This window comes from Lissotriton vulgaris, chromosome 10, assembly GCF_964263255.1.
Source record: "Lissotriton vulgaris chromosome 10, aLisVul1.2, whole genome shotgun sequence".
NCBI lineage: Eukaryota > Metazoa > Chordata > Amphibia > Caudata > Salamandridae > Lissotriton > Lissotriton vulgaris.
The window spans coordinates 759,128,982-759,152,610 of record NC_141698.1 but is presented as its reverse complement, the minus strand read 5'-3'; the positions used below and the strand labels follow the sequence as shown (position 1 = coordinate 759,152,610).

Genomic DNA, 23,629 nt, shown 5'->3' with positions numbered 1-23,629 from the left:
AAGATATTCAAGTGAGACGTCTGCCATAAAATATGTTATGACAAAAGTCACAGAGTCCTTCTCTGTTTGTCAACAATACAGCTTGATACGGATATATTTCCCTCTTGTGAGCTATGTTTTTCATTGAGGACCTCTAAATACATAAAAACATTTGCAGAAATATTTATTTTTTGTTTAGTAAGCATTTACTTTAGCTTTTGCTAGTTTATTTTGAATACTAACACAAATAATTTATGTTGACATCCAATAATATTGGTGAGATACTTTTTGAAAGAAGTATCTGCAACACATATTGTCTTATGCAGACATACAAAATTATGCATTCCAAATTATTCAGGAGAAAAACAAAATGTATTCCTATTCTGAATGTTTGGCAGTATTGACATTCTTGTCATTGTCAGATATTTCCAGTATGCTGTTCAGATAAAACACCATGTTGGATATGTGTGTTTTAAGCTTCTGGGTTCTAATCATTATCCAGTAGCAGAGTCAAACTCTTTGGTTACATTTGCACGTGTTTGATTGTAAAATAACTAGTTTTTATTGCTGCATTGCAAAATCCTTCTTTATCATTTGGATATGGCTTTGATTTGAAAATCGATTTTCTCTGCTTTGTCATGAAACTTGTGGGCGATAGCATCTGAAGTGGTAAGGGCAACTAAAGTGAAATTGTAGGTCCCTTCGCCTGATGACATCACAGAAACTGACATCACTTGTTTGACTCCGGTGACAGACGACTGTAGCTTTACTTTTTTTTTTAAATCGAGCTTTATTTTAAACATTCAAGGCTGCAGCATGATATAAAAACAGGGATAGATAACAGCAAAAACAAATGGCTTGCTTGCTTCAAAAAGATAATTCAGTGAACAATATAACGCTTGACCTCAATCTCACATAATCAACAGTAAGGCTTCTCGAATGTACTTGTTTAACATTTGTTTGGGTTGTAAAATCTGTTGTGACATCATTTAAAAGAAGTGGCGGCTGCAACTATAACAAGCATTGGAAATGCAATAGGTCTCACAGCATTAGAGTTAGTGCTTTTAGAATTGTTTATGGGTTTTTTGTTGTAAATCTTTAGCATTTTTGTTTCCTGTAGCCAATGCTAAAGAATTACAAATAAAAAAAGCCATAAACAATTCTAAAAGCTCTAACTAAAAATCCTCCGAGACCTATTGCACTGTGTGAGGGTGAGGGGTTGAGGGTGAGTGAGGGTGAGGGTGAGTGAGGGTGAGTGAGGGGTTGAGGGTGAGTGAGGGGTTGAGGGTGAGTGAGGGGTTGAGGGTGAGTGAGAGTGAGGGTGAGTGAGGGTGAGGGTGAGTGAGGGTGAATGTGAGTTAGCGTGAGGGGTTGAGGGTGGGTGAGGGTGAGGTGTTGAGGGTGAGTGAGGATGAGTGAGGGTGAGTGAGGGGTTGAGGGTGAGTGAGGGTGAGTGAGTGAGGGTGAGTGAGGGTGAGTGAGGGGTTGAGGGTGAGGTGTTGAGGGTGAGGGGTTGAGGGTGAGGGGTTGAGGGTGAGGGGTTGAGGGTTGAGGCAAATCTGTGCAGATCGATCCAGCTTGACTGCAAAAAACAACTGTGTGAAAAGACTGTGTAGCAGACTGATCTGGACTTAACGATACAATATTGACCGAAGTTTCATAACTAACACTCTCAAGTGCAAAGCAACCCAAACATAAAAGTAATTCACATTTACCCAGAGTACAACATATGAAATATATTGCTTGCTCGGCCTGTGTGGTGTGTTCATGTGAGCCCACTGTAATCTATTGTGATGCACTGCCATGCAAAGTATGGGCAGACTCACCGGGAAGACGGAAGCTCCGGACTGCTTGCCGATGACTGGCTGTTGTGTGATTTTACAGCCCCAGCTGGTGGTTTTGGTTTAATTTTTGCTCCATTCAGGGGACCCCTATTCAGCCAAGGACGGTCTCATAAATCTTAAAGATACGGGAGGCTTGGGAGTCCCTCGACCAATTCTGTAGGGTGGAGAGGCGCCAGTTTGCGTTAGGCTCTTAGTTTGAGCCTGCTGCCTGAAAAACCTCCGGCCAGGCTGCCCTCTAGGAAGAAAGAAGCCATTGCATATTGCATCTGGGGATAGCACCGATGGATGGTTGGACAGCTTTCTTGAGGGTCTCTCGAGCGTCCCTTGAACTGGGGGGGAGGGGGCTTGCTGTGGCATTGGCTAGTATGCGGGGAGGGGTGGTCAACCCATCCTAAGACTGCATGCGCGCAGCCCTGATGCCTTTCAGGCTAACTGAACGGAACAGAAATACTGTAAACTCCAGCTTATTGGGAGAGGGAAATAAAAGGTTAATGAAGGTTAATTCCATCGACAATAATCACGGAGTAAACAACGAGCAATCGAGTGAAAAGGCGCGGGAGTGCCGAGCGCAGTCCCAGAGAGGCCTCGGATTTACAACCAGCTGCTTGGGAAGAGAGCGAGTGGAGGAAGGGGAGCCGGGTGATGGCAGAGAGGCAAAGGCGGGCAGTGCAAGGCTGCAAAAAGCGCGGGGTGGTGAAAGAGACATGGAGCGGGAGAGAGAGGCAAAGAGCGACACTGAGAGAGAGAGGAGGAGGAAGGGAGGTAAACTGAGAGATACAATGAAGGAAAGAAAAGCTGGTAGATCATGTCCAAGATAAAGAAGAACAGAGCGAGACTGCAGAGTAACAGGGGCTGGGGCATAAAGAGTGACATATTAAGGGCTAGATTTATCAGTGTGTTTTACTCAGACTGCCTCTATTGGGAAATGCGTTCGTCGGTACACTGTGGCCTGTGGAGAGCAGTCGACGGTAAGCAAGGGGTAGAGTTGGAAGGAGATGAGGGGAATGAAATGCAAACGAGAGAAACATGTAGGCAGAGATGGATTGCAAGAGGGAGCGGGTGAAGGGGGTGGAACTGGGCGAGCACGTAACACGGCGGGCAGGGGAGGGGGCGGAGAGGGGAGAGGTGCGACACGGCAGGAAGACGGAAGGAAGAGAGGGGAGGGGGAGGAGAAATGCGACACGGCGGGAGGGGGGTAGATCATGTCCAAGATAAAGAAGAACAGAGCGAGACTGCAGAGTAACAGGGGCTGGGGCATAAAGAGTGACATATTAAGGGCTTGATTTATCAGTGTGTTTTACTCAGACTGCCTCTATTGGGAAATGCGTTCGTCGGTACACTGTGGCCTGTGGAGAGCAGTCGACGGTAAGCAAGGGGTAGAGTTGGAAGGAGATGAGGGGAATGAAATGCAAACGAGAGAAACATGTAGGCAGAGATGGATTGCAAGAGGGAGCGGGTGAAGGGGGTGGAACTGGGCGAGCACGTAACACGGCGGGCAGGGGAGGGGGCGGAGAGGGGAGAGGTGCGACACGGCAGGAAGACGGAAGGAAGAGAGGGGAGGGGGAGGAGAAATGCGACACGGCGGGAGGGGGCGGAGCGGGTAAACATAGACGGACGTGCACGCGCTTTTAAGGTCAATGCGCATGCGCATAAGCTTAATGCGCATTGACCTTAAAAGTCACGGGCACTGCAAGGAATCGCCACGATTCCTTGCAGTGTGGATAAAGAGTGGATAACTCGCAATACTCTCGCCTTGCTCGATGCGCATGCGCATCGACAGGCGAGACCTAAAAATGTGGTGAGGCGATACTCACCCTATACTGCTCCCCCGGCACCTCTTGCCCCAATCTGCGTCCACGAGCAGGAAAGGGAAGGACTTCCCTCCTGCTCAGTGGACACCAATACAACCAATCCTGGAGCTGATCGAATGCTGAGAGCAGCTCCAGGATTGGTGGGAGCAGGCTTACCCTGTGCTCAGTTTGAGGCTGGGGGCCTGTGCCAGAAATCCCCCAGCTGTTTCACAGCCAGGGGTTTGCTGGGTTTACAGTGCGCATGTCGGGCCGGTCGTTGGAATAGAGACAGTTAACCTGACATGCGCACTGTAGAGGCATCTGTAATCTTGCAATTGCAGGATTCAGCCCCGCCACCTGCCCTCGCACTGCGCGTTTTAAATAAAAGGCCATTTACATGCCATTTTATGTATTCGTGTGTGCCTGCTGCTCTCACAGCAAGGCAGGGCAATTCTCCTCCGCTCAAACGGAGAAGGGGCCACTGTTTGAAGGATGGCCCTTTTAAAAGTATTCTAATTAGTTTGATCACAAAGGTTTTAAGGCAGTGCATAACACTTGAAACAGCAATTTAGGACAAGAAATGTGTACAAGTATCTACTTTTAAAGGACGCCCACTTCTTGTGGCCATTGTTCTGTTTATGGTGCTAAAATAATCAGATAATGCATGGGTGTTTAGAGTCTCTTTGGTCAAAGGTAAACTGGGAGCAAAGTTCCAGTTCATACCTAGTAATTCACAGCTAAAATTTCCTCATTGGAAAAACACTAAATTGATCTTTATCTAAAGCAGCCTTCAGTAAACAATCTCTCTCTTAACAGGAGTAACTAAGTAAGCACATCTGTCTCTAACGCTCTGTTCATTCTTTGGGTTTGTAGGGAGAGGATGCAAGCCATGGAGAAGCAGATTGCCAGCTTGACTGGTCTTGTTCAATCAGCACTTATGAAAGGGCCGGCCTCGGAATCCACCAGGTGAGGACCATCTGTAAAGCTGTTTTAGTTTGTTTGTTTGTGTTTACAGAAGCTACACTCTCAATGAGTCTGTACGTCGCCCTGAGTAATTCCACTGTGGAGTTAGCAATGAAAGAACTTCACTGTTTGCTGACATGTTCCAAGTCAAAGTTTCTGTCCGTTTCCAGATGTTAGGAAACCGCCTCCACGGTCCCATGTTAGTTGGAGTATTCTTGTGCAGCTGCAACGACAAGTTGTTAGAATGAACATTATAATTTGAACAAACTGTGTTTGTTTGGGAAGAGCAATAAATATGTTTATTCATCAACGGGCGTCAACACTTCTCTTAGTTCGTCTTTTCCAGCCTATTTTCGTGAAATGGGAATGGATTTTGAATGATCACAAAGGAAATATAAATGCACAACGAATTTGAAGAGATCCGTGGTTCAGAATTCTGTAGGGAACATACAACAGTAAACCTCAAAATGCGTAACTTTTACTTGTTAATGCAGATAAACAGATAGGTTTGAAAATAACACTTTTTTACAGTTTGCTTGATGGCTCTGCCAGATACTGTAGCCAATCAACTCTCAGAGAAAGCAGTGACTTTTCAGATGAAAACCTTTACTGTTGTGTGTGGCTTCTTTAATCTTTGAAATAAGGCAGTAATGTTTTTCTTAATGGAGATGTAAGCCTGCTGAGGGCAATGACCCATAAGATAGCAATAATAATTGCACGGGGAAAGAGTTCATAGTTCAGTGTTTAGAGGATGGCATTGTATTGGTGGCTGGGTAGTGGGAGCTCCCTATTGTGTGGCTTTGAATGTAACACATGAGGGTCAGCTATGATAGCCACCCATAGTCATTCAAGCAATGACCTGACTCTGATATTGCCCAATGCCTTATGCTGGGTGGCATAGTGTGAGTGGCAATGACATGGCTGCTCATGCACTGTTATTGACATTACTGCCCAACATGACAAGATTATATACTTCTGATTATGACACCAACAAGAATATTGAGGACTGAATATCAAAGGACAAATAGTGAAATGTAAGCGCGTATAGGGAAGTATAGATTCACTATTCCTATCCCAGTATTTACGTACCTTGAAGATATATGTACAGAGTAGGTACAAATATCTAGTTAACTATAGAAAATTTAGACTTACCTGAAGATATATTTTTTCTATATTTTATCCTCTACATTCTGATCCACCGATATTTTGGGATAGATATTGATGGTGCACACTCATGCCAGCATACTTGTGGGAGAACGAGCAAGGAATAATGTGGTGCTGTGCCTGTAGGCACACCACCGATTTTACGTCTACAGCCACCTACAACGTGAAAAATGCTTTTGAGACTGTTGCCTTGTCTTGCTGAGAGGGCGAGGGAGAGTGAGGAAGCATGAGATGGGGGAGAGAGAGAGAAAGCGAGGAGGGAGGGCGAGGGAAAGAGGGGGGGGGGAGGGAGAGAGAGAGAGGGGAAGGAAGGGGGAGAAACAGGGCTGGGGAGAGATCTCTGTATACCATTCCCAGAACTGTAAGGGAGGGTTGGGTTAACTTTGGATTCAAAGCTCCTTGGCTCCTTATGCTTTAGAGTTGGAGAATCAAGTTCCTTGAATGAAGTTGTTATAAAAGGCTGTGCACAAGGAAGTACCGCTGGCAGCAGCACAGCAATTTGTTTTATAGAGATCCTTAACACTAAATCTCATTACCAACTGCTACGAACCTTTCTCCCTCCTGAGGCGGAAGCCGGGAGGTCTCCCTTCTTTTCTTTGCCACTTTTAGCTGTGTGTATTTCACTTTCGTGTTTCAGTGATTTTAATACTGTGTGCAATTTAGGAGCGCGTCTGATGTACTAGCGTGCTGCTGCTTTGAGCGAGACTTCCTAGCGCTTGTAAGCGCTTCGCCTGCTCCCTTCTTCTTGCCTGGGTTTCAGACCGCCCTCGGCCGAGTATTGACGCCGAGGGCTGGGATCTGTTCGGGCCGCCATCTTGGGGGTAGGACTCTCCGCCCTCGCGCTCTAGTAGCGCTACAAAAAGCTCCTCCTTCCCTCCGGCGCAGATCCGGCGCGTCCGCAGTACGCGTCCGCTGCGCGGAGTCGTGCCAGAGTCCTGCCCGTCTGCGCCCGTCAGCGTCCCGGAGGCGTACGGCGTGGCAGGTTACTCTTGGTTGCCACTTCTCGTTTCCCTGCATTATTATGCTGTCATACTCATCCAAGGAGCTTCACTCCTTGCGCTCTGTCGAGGTCTCTTGTCACTCTGTTTTTCCCGGTCGTTACAGGGGTAAACATAAATGTCCAGGCTGTAATTGGCATCTTACCAGTGCTTTCCCTACTACCTCCTACTTGAAGGAGTGTAACATTAGACATTCTTGTTTACTCCTCAACACTAGGTTGTTGCATAAACATATACAGGAGATTTCTGATCTCCTTTCTACGAACCACCCCACCTGTCTTATACTTACTGAGACTTGGCTTAATGAGTCCTCTCATCCGGATATAGTGGCATCCATTCCCTCTGAGTACAACATCTATAGACAAGATAGAGCTAAGGGAAGAGGGGGAGGAGTCGCCCTGGTTGTAAAAAAATCTCTCACGTGTGCAGTTGTGTCCACGGAGACCATCATGGGCACCGAATCCCTTGCCTTCACCCTTTCCTTATCACCTCAACATACTGTGAAGGGTCTCGTAGTATATAGGTCTCCGGGTCCTGTGGGGTCTTTCTTTGAGGATTTCCAGCAGGTCTTGTCTGTTCTAGTTCTGAGATCGGAACAGTGCTTACTGGCAGGAGACTTCAACTTCCACATGGAAGATCAGCAGGATCCGGATGTTGTTAAGTTGTTTGATATTTCGTCTGCTTTGGGCTTGCTCCCCTATCTTTCCGGCCCGACTCAAGACAAAGGTCACACATTAGATCAGGTCTTCTCTACTTCACCTATTGTGGTTACTGCACTTTTGCCGGTACTGTGGTCCGATCACCATCTTGCTCATTTTCAAATATCTAGCACTGAGAAACCACCTATCAGAGCCACTAGACAGCTGGGAAGTAGTTACAGGGCGTATCATCGGGTATCTTCTGACATGTTAGCCCAGGCCCTGGTGGACCATCCTCCCTCCTATACGGGTTATCTGGAGCTTGATCTGGATACCCTGCAGTCCTGGCTCTTAGCTAGATTGAACGAGCTGGCCCCTCTACACCCACCTAGATCTGATACTAAACGTACCTCAGCCCCCTGGTTTACGGCGGAGTTGGCCCACTCCCGTAGACAATGTAAAGTCGCCGAACGCGCATGGAGACCCAAATATGACTCTGAGGCAAAACGGACCTATAAATCCATGATGAAAGCATATCATGCTTTAATTCTACAGGGTAAGAAGTGCTACTTTGCTAAAAAAATTGAGGAAGCAGCTAATTCATGTAAGGAAATTTTTTCGAGAATTTACTACTCCGCGTTCGATCTCAGATCAGGAGACTCCGGATGAGACCTGGGCTGATACTATTGCTAATTTTTTTACGACCAAAATTAGACAGATTCAGGACTCCTTTTTTCCGAGGCCGACAGCTGATCCTTTGATCCTGTCGAACGAGATAGTTCACCAGCCTTTTTCTGGTCCGGCTCTGTTGGACTTTCCTCCTCTCACGACTGCCGCATCGTTAATTCTGATGAGGAACCTTAAATCTGGTTCACCATGTGATCCCTGCCCGGCTAAATTCTTAGCTAGAATGGCAGATGTTGTTAACCCCTTAGCCAATCCTATTCTCAACCTCTCCTTGAGTCAGGGAGTCTTGCCTAATTCCTGGAAACAGGCTATGGTGATACCTCTTCTCAAAAAGCCCAACCTCGCCCCGGAAACCCCATCCAACTATCGACCAATCTCGCTCCTTCCAGCACTGACTAAAATCCTGGAGAAGCACGCCCATAGCGTGCTGTCCAACTTCCTGGAGTCGAATGAGCTACTCCATGCGTCTCAATCGGGCTTTCGATCCAACTTAAGTACCGAGACGGCGCTCTTGGAAGTCTCAGAGATTATAAAGGAGGTGCTGGATGACGGAGGCAGGGTGTGTTAGTCATGTTAGACCTGTCGGCGGCTTTTGACACCGTCCCCCATGAGGATCTCCTCATAAGACTTCATGACATCGGTCTAGGGGGGACGGTGCTCAACTGGTTTCGCTCCTTGTTAGCCAACCGCCGACAAACGGTCTGGGCCTCTTCTGGATCTGCCGAAATGCCGCCATTGGGAGTCGGAGTCCCCCAGGGCTCAGTATTGAGCCCTACTCTATTTAACATCCTCATGACCCCTCTGGCGACTTTGGTGGAGTCCTACGGGGCCCAGATTGTCTCATATGCTGACGACACCCAGCTCCTTTTCACCTGCCGTAGGAGCGATGAATTCGATGGGGGAAGTATCCGTGAGTGCCTTGGGGCTGTTTTTAATTGGTTCCATCTGAACAGCCTCAAGTGCAACTCGGATAAATCAGAGATACTTTTCTTTGGATGTCCTTAGGAACCGGAATGGCGTGGTTGGTGGCCTGCCGACAAGTTCCCTCCAGCTCAGGCTTCTAAATGGGCTAAGAACCTGGGAATTAAAATCAACAATGAGCTTACGCTCAAATCCCAGGTGGCAACCCTTACAGGGACTTGCTTCGGCATCCTCAGGATGCTTCGAAAGTTTTTTCCTCTGTTGTCCGAGGAACATCGGAGAATACTGGTACAGGCCCTCATAGGATCCAGGTTGGATTACGCGAACATTCTGTATCTGGGTCTCCCAGAATACCTTCTACAGCGTATGCAGGTGACCCAGAATGCCGCAGCACGAGCTATTTTTGGTCTGCATCGTCGAGCCAGTGCCTCAAACCTGCTGCAATCCCTCCATTGGCTTCCCATTCGGAAGAGGATAATGTTCAAGGCCTTGACATTAGCCCACAAAGCACTGCACGCCTCTGGTGCAAAATACCTACAGAAGAGGCTGGACTTTTACCGGCCGACGCGATCTTTAAGACCGGAGTCCCTAGCACTGGCTGTAGTGCCTCGTATAAAGAGGACACGTCTGGGAGGTCGGTCCTTCAGATTCCTGGCCCCGCAGTTGTGGAACTCCTTACCTCTGTCCCTACGGTCCACATCCAATCTACTTGCCTTTAGGAAGGATCTTAAGACTTGGTTATTCTCTGGTTAGAGCTCTGTTACCCTTCTCTCTGTTTTTAACTTTTTTCTGTTATGTTTCTTAGTCTTTTTTTTCCGGGTCTGGAGCACAAAGCGCCGGGACACTCCTTTGGAGTAGCCGTTGTGCTATACAAGACCCATAAATAACATAACATAACATCGTCAGAACTCACCAGAATTTGTACTTTATTCCGGATAAGGACTGTATTAGCAGCAAACGTCTTCAATATCTAGAAAGGAACACAACTAGAGCTGAGATGGGAAACCCCTCAGGTGCCCCCTTGAAGTGCTACACCACCCATCGACTACTAAACACCTCCAGTACCTTCCAGACTTATCAGGAGATTTCAGCTCCGGATACCGGCGGAAACGGAAGGGGTGGGGGAGAGGGTGCCCACTAATTATGGATACATTCCAAAGAAATCAATTGAAAACGTGCTATTTTTTTATTTGCCTATAACTTTATTTGATGAATTTGCACAAAATCTTCAGATGCTGAGCATTTTTAGCATATCTGTAGTATTTTCAGATTTGTTTAGATCCATCCATGAGTGTCCCCAGTTAAAGTGAAAGGGATCAAAAAACAACTATTTTGCTTATAACTGTGGTACACTATGGCTAATCCACGTGGAATGTGGCAGAGCTTTAACATTTTTAGTGTTCCGTGCTTTGTTAAGTTTTATACACATCCTTCAACGTAGCAACGTAGCAAAATTAAAGTGAGTGCAAAGCTGTCCATGTGCTAACAACTTTGGAACTGTTTCAATAAGCTGCATCAAATTTGTCAGGCAGGCCTGCAGCAAGTTAGGTCCATACAGTTTGTTTTATGCAGAAGCACTTAAGGCGTCAGGGGAGATAAAGATATAGGTTGTTGTAAAAATCATTGATTTGCTAATAAATGTAGCACATAGTTTTATGCAGTTCTGTTAGAGGCATGCACTCTATAACGGAGGCCAAGAATGGATTCAATTGCTAATCACTTTGGTGTTGTTTAATGAATCCCCATGAAATGTCACAGGCTCCTATCCAGTTCACCCCAGTGCTGGGAGCTCGGATTCGAAAGAGGTGTGTTATGAAGGGGCCAAAGTTAAAGAAAATCCTATAAATCTTTGATTTGCTAAAATCTTTGGCCTAATTCACAGGTCTGCACATGTGGCCAACTCACAGCATGACACGATAAGCTACAGGCAAAAACAATAAGGAGGTGGTAGAAAAAAAAGAATGGAAGCAAATAAAAATTAATCTACTAATAATGTTACTTCCTCTGCAAAATCTGCACAAAATCAGCTGTAATGTATGTGTTTATTTTTTATTGATATGTTGATTGGAGCCGAGAGCAGGTGTCCCATGCTTCTTGTACAGCTGGATAGGGCTGGCAAAGTTAGAGTTGGAGAAGCGTCAATAAAAGATGTGATTTTATAATCACTTTGGAGTCATGTGATATATTTGCATAAACTTTTTGGTACCGTAATTTGGCAAAATGGGTAAACAGAATGAGCAGTCGGAAGCTGGCTGCATGGGAGGTCGGCTGCCTGAAGCAAACTAGAGCTGAATGGGATTAAAGGCTACATGCATGGTGGGTCTGCCAGCCCCATCAGTCAATTCCCATTTCCTATGGCTGAAGGCCCTGCCCACTGGGGGTGGCTGCAGCATCATCCATCAAACAGACCCATTATCATTCACCATTATGCCTATTATATATATCAACCACATACATCCACACAACCATCGGTACTACATTGGAAGCAACTCATAAGAATGTTCCTGTAAAAACGAGTTTGAGCTATTGACATTGCAAATGACAATGCCTTTTATTTTTGTTTTAGTTTTTAAAACATAATTAAAAGGCATTGTCATTTACAATGCGAATAGCTTAAACTTGCGTGATTGCGAGACCTATTGCATTGCAAATGCTTGTTTTCTGAGGCAAGTGCCTTCTTGTGTAATCTTTCTTTCTCAGAATCTCGGATTCATATTCCTTCACGTGTATTGGGGAACTTTACTTCATGTGTGACCTACTCTAGGCAACTCTCTTTAAATGCCTTCCTGTGTAATGGAGAACTTTCTCTCGGGTGTAAAGATCTCCTGCCCTGTGTCCACCTGCGTACACCTTCAGTGCACTATTTGCCCTGTACTTTCCCGTTTAAAATATCCCTCTTGATGTGTCCATGTACTTTAGCAAAGCTCGTGAGTGTACCTTTGTGTCATGCCCTTTTTTTTAAATTACTTTTTAACACACATTGCTTTGCCACATACACCCGATATTTGTGCTTGTAGTGCCAAATTCATAACCGAAAAGTCAGAACATTAAGTACCATATGGTCCGGGATGCCCGCCACCCCTTCCACCACCAATCCCAATGGTAGGAGATAGACACAGTTTGAACTTTTGGAAGGCAGGGGGGCCTTGCGACTCCCCCGGCCGTATTTATTAAAATATGAAACAAAATTTAAAACTTTAAATTAAAAACGTTTCATTTATCATGTACAAAATTCAACTTTCATTACACTTGATGAAGACAGGTATCCAGGCTAACCTTAACAAATCTCTAATACAAAGATTTTCCTAACCGAGTCCAACATCATGCATTGCATACAAATTTTGTACATCCTATCGTTAGGGGCCAACGGCAAGGTCTTAACCGGTGTCAGATCCCTATCACCAAATTTCCGCCCTCACGTGTGAGTGGCGCATGCGCAGAGGGCTTTACCCTCGTAGCCAACCGTAACTTCCCTTGTCATGGGGGCCCCCTTCCACTCGACGCCATCTTAAGGTCGTCCGAGTTCCCGTGCAGGGTAACCGTAAGAAGGACAGCGTGGACTCCCCACCTCCCCCCTTTCCCTGCACTCTCTTCCGCCGCAGCGGATAGCCGGCCCCCGGGAAATTCGTGGGAGGGGCATATAGCCGTCTCCCCCTGGGTGATCCCATCCGTAATGGGTGCCGCCCCCCCCGTGGGAGGGGCCAATGGCCGCCTCCCCCCCCGGGCACTCCCATCCATAATGGGTGGCGCCCCCACTAGGGACCTTGAAATCACTGCTCACCGATCATGACCTTACCGCCCGACCGAAGACTAAATAAATACGACAGTTAATGGCCTACTAGTGGGAAAAAACCTATGCATAATTTATATCACAGCTAGATATATCCCTCACTGCTACCCCCGTCCTTGTAGAGCGGAAGTCCCAGAATAGTGCCCAACATACTATAAACATTGCTACAAAGGAGAAAAAGGTCCTATAGCAGAGAAACCATTTTATTGCATACAGTCTATCACCCTCCTTCAAAGGAAAAAATGCTTATAGACAAGTATTCAGTTGTATACACAATCTTGGAATCAATCTACAATGGGAGAAAAAGGCCTAGACAAGATGTTAGTGATTCACAATCAATTGCAAATCACAACTTTGTTTACTCCCAAACTTCTGCAACAGGGGCTGGTGGGTGGGTCAAAAAACTGCTGCTTGTTCCCTTGAGGGCTCATAAGCGACGAGTGGTGCAGCCTTCAGAGCGCGGGAACAAGAGGACGCCTGCCTGGACCCCGGCGCCTTTTAACTTGCAGCGGGGGGGTGGGGCGGCATCCCCCTCCCGCCCAAAAGTGAACGGACTTCCGGGCGGGTGTTAGGACAACCCTCTTAGGCAGCGAGGGCGTGCTCCAACCACGCCACTTCGGGCATACCGGCCGGGGACACGCCCCCCTGCCTGCAAAGGTTTCCCGGGCGGTCGGGGCACCCAGCCATACGTTCGGGGTGACCGGGAGGTCTCCCCTTTCCATATGGTCCGGGATGCCCGCACCCCTTCCACCACCAATCCCAATGGTAGGAGACAGACACAGTTTGAACTTATGGAAGGCAGGGGGGCCTCGCGACCCCCCGACCATATTTATTAAAATATGAAACAAAATTTAAACCTTTAAATTAAAAACTTTCATTTATCATGTACAAAATTCATCTTTCGTTACACTTGATGAAGAGAGGTATTCAGGCTAACCTTAACAAATCTCTAATACAAAGATTTTCCTAACCGAGTCTAATATCATGACATCATGCATTGCATACGAAGTTTGTACATCCTATCGTTAGGGGCCAACGGCAAGGTCTTAACCGGTGTCAGATCCCTATCACCAAATTTCCGCCTTCACGTGTGAGTGGCGCATGCACAGAGGGCTTTACCCTCGTAGCCAACCTTAACTTCCCTTGTCATGGGGGCCCCCTTCCACTCGGCGCCATCTTAAGCTCGTCCGAGTTCCCGTGCGGGGTAACCGTAAGAAGGACAGCGTGGACTCGCCCCCCCTTTCCCCGCACTCTCTTCCGCCGCAGCGGATATCCGGCCCCTGGGAAATTCGTGGGAAGGGCATATAGCCGTCTCCCCCTGGGAGGGGACTATGGCCGTCTCCCCTTGGGCGATCCCATCCGTAATGGGTGCCGCCCCCCGCCCCGTGGGAGGGGCCAATGGCCGCCTCCCCCCGGGCGCTACCATCCATAATGGGTGGCGCCCCCACTAGGGACCTTGAAATCACTGCTCACCGATCATGACTTTACCGCCACAGGCCAGATAGTTGACCGACTATCTGGACCCCCACAACTCCTATAGGTCATGTCTCCTCAATCCCACTAGCCAAGCTATCATGTCTCCTATCAATATGTCATTCCCCACCCTGGATAGGTGTACCCCATCATCTGAATAACAGTGGTCCCCCCAGATGCACCTGTGAGGTATACTCTGAAGGTGGTTAGATCAAAACAATTTCTCCATTTTATTGTTGACCCTCTTTACCGAATGGTTCAACGCTGTCGTGGACAACTCACCCCTCCATACCCTCCTCGGAATCAAATGTGACCAAGCTATTGTGCACCCCGGGAGTGTCTTTGCTAACCAACTAACTGCTGAAAGTATGTGTTCGATTAAAGCCCGTCTGCCCAATCTCACCAAGTCATGAATGAGTTCCAAAATCACTCGGGTTCAAGCTCGCAGCTGCAATCGAGATCGCCAGCACCCTTTGGAACTGCAACTTTGTTAACGGGGTGCCGTCAGCATGCCGCAGCAAGGCCCCCCCACCACGTCATCACCCTTTGTTTTAGGTAGGCCTCAACGTGCATCACTGGACAACAGGGGCTACCCGGAGCGCACAGCAACACAATGCTACTCCCCTGGGCCTGCTGGTCTGTCTTCGACCTGGCAATCGTGATCAGCAGGGAATCTCCCCTCACTTGCGTGTGGTCCCTGCGCAGCTCCCCCTTGGTATCCCTTTTATTGGCAGCCACTAGTTCGCCTACCCGCAGGGCCCCATAGAAAGCCAGTGCAAATGCTGCCCGGAATAGGACAACCTCACTAGGTGAGGAGCATATCTCCTCTAGTTTAGCCAGCAAGGCGGTCAACCTGTCAAATCCTATCGGAAGCCTGGTATCCTTTTTGCGCCCTTCTAGGCGCCGCCAGCCGCGCAGCGCCTTTCTGACTATAAAGGAGTCCGTCGGGTCCCTGATCCCTTGGAGCTGAGCCATAAACGATATGGCGGCCTTATACGGACTGGCGGTTGCCGCCGACCGGCCCTCCTCATGAAGTGCCACTAAAAACTGGGTAAAGGACCCCTCCTGACCCCATCTATGCTCCCATTCAGGGCCCAAAAAGGCGCAGTACGAGCGAAACGCCCCTTCATAAGCTTTCCTTGTCCTGGGCACTTAACTGGCTGCCACGAGGTTTTGTAGTCCGGAGCGCCGATTTGCCATAGTGCTTTGGGAAATGGCGCTGCCACTAGCTCCGCTGAGGGTAAACAATCCCTGAATGCCTGCATTTTGAAACGAGAGAGCGCATCAGCTGCATTATTCAGTACTCCCGGCGCATGTTTTGCCCTGAATTGTACATTTAGCTTCAAGCATTTCAACACAATTTCTTTCAACAATCTCAATATCCACTTGCAGCGTGCTGCCTGCTGGTTAATGCACTCCGCCACAGTCATGTTATCAGACCAAAATATCACCGAGTGGTTTCGGAACTCCTCTGGCCAGGCCGACAACGCTACCCAGATCGGGAATAACTCTAGGAAACCAATGTTGCTCGTCAAGCCACTTGCCACCCACCATGCTGGCCACTTCTGGGCTGACCATCGGTTACCAAGGATCGCGCCAAACCCCACACTGCCCGCAGAGTCAGTCCATAGACCTAACTCTGCTGACGATGCCGGGGCTTTGCTCCAGACTACATGGCCATTGAAATCCGCCAGGAATGCCAGCCAAATTAGCATATCCTGGCGAACCTCTGCCGACAGTCTCGTGCGATGGTGCCCTTCCTTGAGGCCAACCATAGCCTGGGCAATGGATCGTGAGAAAGGGCGAGCCATTGGTATAACCCTCAGCGCAAAATTCAGCTGTCCCACTGTTTGCTGAAGTTGATGCATTGTCACCTTGTCGTTCCTAAGACATTGCAGCAAGGAGGTTCTGAATTTGGCGATTTTTTTCCACCGGCAACCGGAAGCAACCCTCCACGGAGTCTAGTTCAATACCCAGAAACTCCAGGGAGGTAGTTGGCCCCACTGTCTTACCTGGCGCCAACAGAACCCCGAAACCCCGCATGAGCACACAAAATTCCTGCAATGCCCGTGCACAGTCCTGAGAGCCCGCCGGGCCGAGAAACAGGAAATCATCGAGATAATGCATCACATGTTGGTGCCCTGAGGCCCTAGAGAATGCGCATTCCAGAAATGAGCTAAACATTTCAAAGTAAGCACAAGAAATTGAACAACCCATCGGCATGCACATATCCATGTAGTACTTTCCCTGGAATGCGAAACCCAACAAGTGCTGATCCTTGGGATGAACCGTCAGTAATCTAAATGCGGATTCAATATCCGATTTTGCTAACAGTGCCCCGGGGCCTAGGCGATTCAACATGGGCACTGCGTCATTGAACGATGCATACCTCACACTGCAAATGCCTGCATCGATTGCCTTATTCACGGAAGCCCCCCTTGGCACAGACAGATTATGTATGAGCCTGAACTCGCCCGGCTCCTTCTTGGGAACTACCCCTAATTGGGGAACACACAAAATTGGCAGCTGGAATTTCACCAAACGGTCCTGCAACCCGCCCCAAGCGAACTTCTTTTGCAATTTTTGTGGCGACCACAGTCGGGTTGTGCGTAACGGACAGTTGGTTCCTGCATAAGGGGGCCCCCTGAAAATCACCCGCCGGGATCCTGAAGCCATACGAGAAGCCATGAAGACTGAAGACCTGATTTATATTTCAGCAGACAAGTTACTCCGACACTATGGTGACAGATATCCCATCCGCCAAAATATAAATCCTTTAGGATATAATGGAATGTATATTTTGATGGATGGGATATCCGTCCCCTTTGTGCGGCAGTAGCCCATCCGCCGAAATATCATTCAGGCTCTAATTCCTTTCCCCAAGATAACAAATGCTTATCCATTCCCATAAATATGGCTGCTACCTGCGGAAAAATTGCTGGGCGTACAAGCAGAAAAAATGTAAAAAGGAAATTTCCATGTTTTTTACTTGGGAGTATTATATGGGCTGCACAAAATGGCACTGCATTTAACTGCGTGGTACAATTTGAACTGAATCGAGTTGCTTCTAGAGCATGATCCATATTCAGTATTAGTCACCTGCTCCCATCAGTTCTGAGTTCAGTTGAAAGGATACATTAAATACTCTGTTCTTCCTGAAGAACAAATAGTTTGTTTCTCCGGTTGGATTCAGAGAATTCCACTGCTTTATGCCTTGAATTCTTTGAGAACTGCTTCTATGATTTAGTCTTTAGAAGAATTGTTGAGTGATCAGAAATAATGTAGCTGGTCGGAGATTGCTGATTGAGATGCAGTGGTGGGTGAGTTTTCGCATGTTCCTGGGACATCTTGCTGGTATTCTTTGTTCACCATACATATAGCTTTAAATATAATTCTGTCTTGTACTGGCAGTCAGTTAAGTGCTTTCAATGTTGGTTTTACATGATCATGCTTTTGGGGACTTAGACGCATCCTGGATGAATGAGTCTGCAGTTGATGCATTTTTCTAATCAGCTTCTTCGAAGTTTAATATAGGCCTTATTACAAAACTCGTGTCTTGCTTCTACCAAGGAATTAATCAGCTCGAACTAGTAGGTGCAGTAGAATACGGGCAGGTTATTTTTGAGAAAGGATAAGTGCACTGCGTTGATTTGGGTTGAAGGAGATGGCGACATACCTTCATGGACGTAGGTGGTGAATTACATTGTTTTTGTGGATCTTCATAAGGGATGTGATTCTGGCCAGTTACACCAATAACAAACATCTCAGTCTTTGATATAGGAAATGATTCATAGTTTTAATAAAACCATGAGCTTTTGAAAGTCGTCCACGGCTGGCAGGTGCTTTACACCTACATGGTAGTGAAACAATGAAAAGGAGCATGGTTAATAAAACCAAGCTGTCCAAACACTGACCATTAACCTTAATTGGTTCAAGGTCACTCATTTTATGTAAGTGCCCTGCATGTGGATAAACAGTAGGGTTAATTTAAACCGACTCGCCTTGGCTGAGGCAGATATAAAGGCTCATTCTTCAGTAGTGGTCTAAAAGAAGCATGACTCTGTTTAAACTGCAAATGCATTGATTGTTTGCTAGCCTTCAGGAAACACATGTTTTTCCTCAAGCACTTATTGTAGAACTGAGTAAGTCCTCCATTTTACAGGGAAGCAGATTCTAGTAGGAGTAAATAACATAAGCAAAAACTAATTTTACCATTTCCAGACAGGAGTAACAGTAACATGCTGATTTCATAAGCCGATACACAAGAAAAGTCCGACACTTGATTTTTCAGATATTATAGGCTTCACTGTATTTCCTTGTTATGGTTGATTTTCTTTTCAAACAAGCACCGTCTTCTTAAAGAAGTAGACACTGGAGATATTCAGTTGGAGAAACTGTTTATCATATACTGTAATGAAACATCTGGGAGAGCATTTACCATACAGCAGAGTAGATGAATCGAAATTCGAATGGTCACGTAGCGCTGAGGTGAAAGCAAGAGAGGGAAACATAAGAGTTCTATAAGCTGTAACTGATAGCGGTGTAAACAAGTTGTGTAATGTACAAGAGCAGGCGTGACCAGCAGAATCAGCAGATGTTAAAGCGTCCCATCTAGAACGAGGAAAAGGCTGCAACGAAATAAATGGTCCTTAATAAATCTGAAGGTTTGTATCAAGAATGGTTTCTGGTTCTCTAAATGGTAGAGAAGGTGCCAAAGACCTTTCTAAATGCAAGCGCTCTCCCATCGTGTCTGTGGACAGGATAATTTACGTAAACGTAGTGGTCTTGGATTCTTAGCAGCATGATACAGAAAGTAAAATATGTGGTACTCTTGGAGGTGGATATACCATCAAACACCCTCATCATCTGGGTTTTGATGACTTCCTGGAATTCAGTTGTCGAGCACTGCATAGACCGTAGGAGAGGAGAAGCAGTCTAGACTTACAGACAAGAGCAACATGGCAGACATTGTTGCCGAAGTAAACCAAGAGGAACACTATTGGAGAATTTGTAAGACATATACTGGCAGGCATGGGAGGATAAGGACAGAATGAAGAGGATACATGTGTAGACTTATGACGTAATGAATTCGACGAATCCACACATTTTGGAAAGGGCAGGTATCTGCAACATATTTTTCAGGCAGAGGGAACTTATCAAAGCTTACATGAGCTCATTCCAGTTCGGGTGCTTCCCAGGGAGATCTAGGACAGGCATAGGTCTACAGTGCAGAGCACTGATCCATTCCTGTCCATTCCTAGCACTGCCGACAAGTAATGTAAAACTCGGGATACATGAAGAAGCGTCTTCCAGTTCAGGAGGAATTTTCATCGCCCTGGGGACATGGCGTTTGGGCAGTCATTTTTAGGATTACTGAATAGACATGGTTCCTCTCCAAGTGTTTTGGGCAATAATGAAACATCTTTGATGGAGTTTGGGCAAGTGGGTGGAAGGGGATATGTTTAACTTTAGCAGGAATTCCTCTCTAGTCCTAAATCTTTGGGATGTATCGTTAGTTCCACATAAAGCATCATTAATCACCCTCACTGACACTGCCTCATATTAGCATTCACTAAAATGTTTTCAGAAGATGCTGACACATCGAGGAAGATATTCTCTTTTTCGTGAACGGGTCACAAAAACGTTGCGCTGTTTCAAGTTAGGCACTGTATAACAGCAAAATAGCTTTTTTTTAATAAGTTGGAATTTAGGTGTCCTTGTAGTTTTTGAAAAATTCTAATAAATGTTACTGGTTCTCTGGAGATGTGATCAATGCTGTACCTTTATACGCAGCTAGAGATATTTTCTGATACACAACATTGTTCTGAACAAGCATAAAAATATCCTGGTAAATTGTTACCTTCACCTTTGTAATAGCTGGAATGTTTGATATCAGATATTGAAGTGGTAATCTACTCTTTTTGCTTTCAGTGAGAAGATGACAAAAACTGTCACGAGTGGTGAAATTAGTGGTAAGTCCCATGTTGCTTTACTATATCAAGGTATACAGTATATGTTCAATTTTTCATGACATAGTAGGGAAAACGGACATAATGTCTGTCATTTTTTTGGTCGAGCCTGGGCAGCGCATGTGCTGCTCGGCGAGGCATGCTGTAGTGAGGTATGGACTTTAAGATCTGACCACTCTCCGCCCATCTTTTCAATTGGCTGCTGTGACTGTTGTTCTTTGTAAATGTTGGCTTTTGATTTGTTAAAAGGCTTATTAGTCCCTCCTTAGTACCTCCCTGTCTTCTTTTGTAATCTCCGATCAGGACTGGACCTTTTACTGTGTCCTACTGTAGAGCTTGTGTTAGTCCTTTGGGAGAACACTTTGCTTAACCCCTTCCATGCTCATGACGGAACGGTTCCGTCATGAGCCTTGGTTGAGCTGTGCTCATGACGGAACCGTTCCGTCATGAGCCGATAGGCTCATTAGAACCCTCAGCACAGCGCGAAAATTTGTGCCTTGCTGAAGGGGTTAATTAAGCTAATAATCTAAAAAGCACAACATACTTTATCAGCACTGCACACGTTTCACGAGCGCAGCACTGGTTCTTTTTTTTCTCCTTTTCTTGTGTTTTCTACGCTCCTCCACCCCACTCTCTCTGCTCTCCCTCCACCTCAGTCACGAGTCTCCAGCCTGGCCTGCCTCACAGCCGAGCCATGCAGAGGGAGGGTTGTGCTGCAACCTGCCTTAGAGTAATATGCAAAGTTGAGCAGTCTTATGCATGTAATCTATCTATCTAATATTTTGCTGCATAAATAATATTAACCTGTCTACTGAAGAGGATGATTTAGCTTGAGAAAGTAAAAAAAATAAGTATCAACATTTTGCCTAACACAGGGGATTTCTATGTCCAGTGCAGCAAGAGTTAACATACTCGAGAAACGTGAACATGCACACAGATAAATACATACTTAATAACACATAGAAAGCACAGACTGACCTATATTAAAATATGCATAGAAACAACTATAAAAAACACAAAAAGCCATACACGCCCAGGAACAGAAAATACACAGACACAGTTTTACACAATATATTTATATATACAGTAAACACAGTCATGCAAACACAGAACGTAGAAGAACACACACAAGCATGTATACAGACTCACAAGCTCACCCAGGTGAACACAGGCACACACAAACACACAGAGCGGCACTAGAACACAGGTAAGCACACACATGCTATCAGATTTATAGTATGGACATATAAATATTACCTGCGTCTCTCTTTAGCACCAGGACACACACCACCCAGGGCAGTGCACTATGTCTCCTTGCCCAGTGCTCTGGGGGCACCAGGACTCTCACCAGCCGTACCCATGCTGTGTCTCCCGGCTCTCTGGTTGCACCAGCCACGCCAATGCAGTGTCTCTGTCCAGCACTCTGGGTGCACCAGGATTCACACCATCAGTAGTGCAGTGTGTCTCCTTGCCCAGCGTTCTGGGTGCACCAGGAAGCTTGGCCACTGGATTCAAGATAGCCTGGCTGATGAGGATTATGAATCCGAAACCGGTCCCAGGATGCTTGTTTCCGGTCCAGGGAAGACATGGCTTGGCAGTTCGGGCTGGACTGTTCCCATGAGGCACAGGGTCAGACTGATTTGCATATTGCCATGTCTGAACTGGGGTGGCTGAGTGAGCTAAAGAATGGTGATGGATTAAACCCAGATCAGTTGAATGGGGGTGAGTGTTTGATTTGCTCAAACGCTCCGTCCATCATCTGTAGAACGTTTTTGTTGTACTCACTACCATTCTTATGTGAGTGTAGAATGTATCGTTTGTATATTTTGTTATTCATGTACCCTGAATTCCTTATGTAATGTAACTAGTTTTATTGTAAAGCGCTCCAACACCTTCGGGTAAAGTTTGCGCTATTTAAAAACACATAATAAATTAAATACATCTCTGGGAGGCCCCACCCTGTCCTCCTCATCCGTGCTGTACACTTTATTTTCAATTAGTGTTCAATAGATCTCGCATTTGCGAAAGATTGAGCTATTGGCATTGGAAATGGCAATGCCTTTTATTTATGTGTTGGTTTTCAAAACAGATAAATAAAAGGCATGGTCATTCACAATACCAATGGCTTAAGCTCTTGCAAATGCGAGAACTATTGCATTGCAAATTCTTCTTTGTAATAGTCAGGGAAGTACCTCAAATATTGAGTCGTATGCCAGAACCACACAGGCATTTAGCACACCTGCCTTAACACCTTGCGAACCATGAAGGCTTCTTTACATAGTATTCCTTTACCACGTAAGTCGTTACAACGACTTGCCTTGGGGAATGTGTTGGACTTTGGAATGGTATAATTTAGTATTCCTACTCCAGTCTGCGCAACTGTAGGGAAAGTGTTGGACTTAAGGTCCAACATTAGTCCAACAGCGCCTTCCTTAACCCCTTCACTGCGGCGGCTATTCCGCCGCAGTGCTAAGGGGGCGCGGCGGCCGCGCGGCGGCCGCATGCTGGTGACCGAACCGCTCCGTCACCAGCGTCGGTTGACCTGTGCTTGTGACGGAGCGGTTCCGTCATGGCCCGCCCCGCTCAATAGAACGCCAGCACAGGCGCGAAATTCGCGCCGCGCAGGCGCGCCGAGCGGGCCATGACGGAACCGCTCCGTCATCAGCACAGGTCACCCGTAGCTGATGACGGAGCGGTTCCGTCATCAGCACTCAACGGGTTAAGGCAAGTCATTGTAACAACTTGCTTAGTAAAAGAATGCGGTGTGAAGACACATTCGTGGTTTGGACCACGTTGTTAAGGCACAGCGTTGTTCGAGCCACGTATAAAGGCTGATTTCCATATTGAGAGACTATACCATTATTCATATGATAAACTGTACGCTGTGTATTAAAGCCTCAACCAAAGTATTTCATGATGGTCATTAGCCTGCCACCAATTTAAAATATGAGGCGTGCATATGAAATGAGCAAAGTGTGCTACACGTGAAGATAACATAATTGTAAATCCTATAGGCCAGTAGTTTGTGGTTTTCAGACCAAGCAGTCAGAAAAAATAAGGCCAGCTACGGTTGTTAGTGGTGCTTCAATGGAAAACAAAGGAAATCCAATCCGTGAAATGAGGAAGAGATGAGCAAGAACTATAGCACAATGTTAAAATATTCATCCACTTGTATATGCTGTTCCTATGAAAATGGAATTCATTCCTGAACCAACCAGGAGCGCTTTGAATTTCAAATAGCAAAACAGTATGGAGCAGAAGCACAACCTCCTGGTCAATATAGAATCAAAATGTGACAGCATGAGAAAGAAAAGAAAGAAAATACATGAAAACCCCATTTATATGAATAATATGTGGTGTTTGTTTGTACTGCAAATTTCTCATAAACAATCCGAAAAGAAAATGCAAACACA

General features: G+C 46.3%; 1 protein-coding gene across 12 annotated transcripts in view; it reads left to right on the top strand.

Moving 5' to 3' along the window:
* Positions 1–23,629, top strand: part of KIAA1217 (KIAA1217 ortholog) — a 1,418,769-nt gene that overhangs the window by 1,250,990 nt on the left and 144,150 nt on the right. For all 12 annotated transcript variants that reach the window (XM_086941665.1, XM_086941664.1, XM_086941666.1 and 9 more), the window contains 2 exons: positions 4,487–4,579; positions 20,179–20,219. In XM_086941665.1, coding sequence (XP_086797791.1) covers positions 4,487–4,579; positions 20,179–20,219 — 134 coding nt within the window. The remainder of the gene's footprint in view (positions 1–4,486; positions 4,580–20,178; positions 20,220–23,629) is intronic.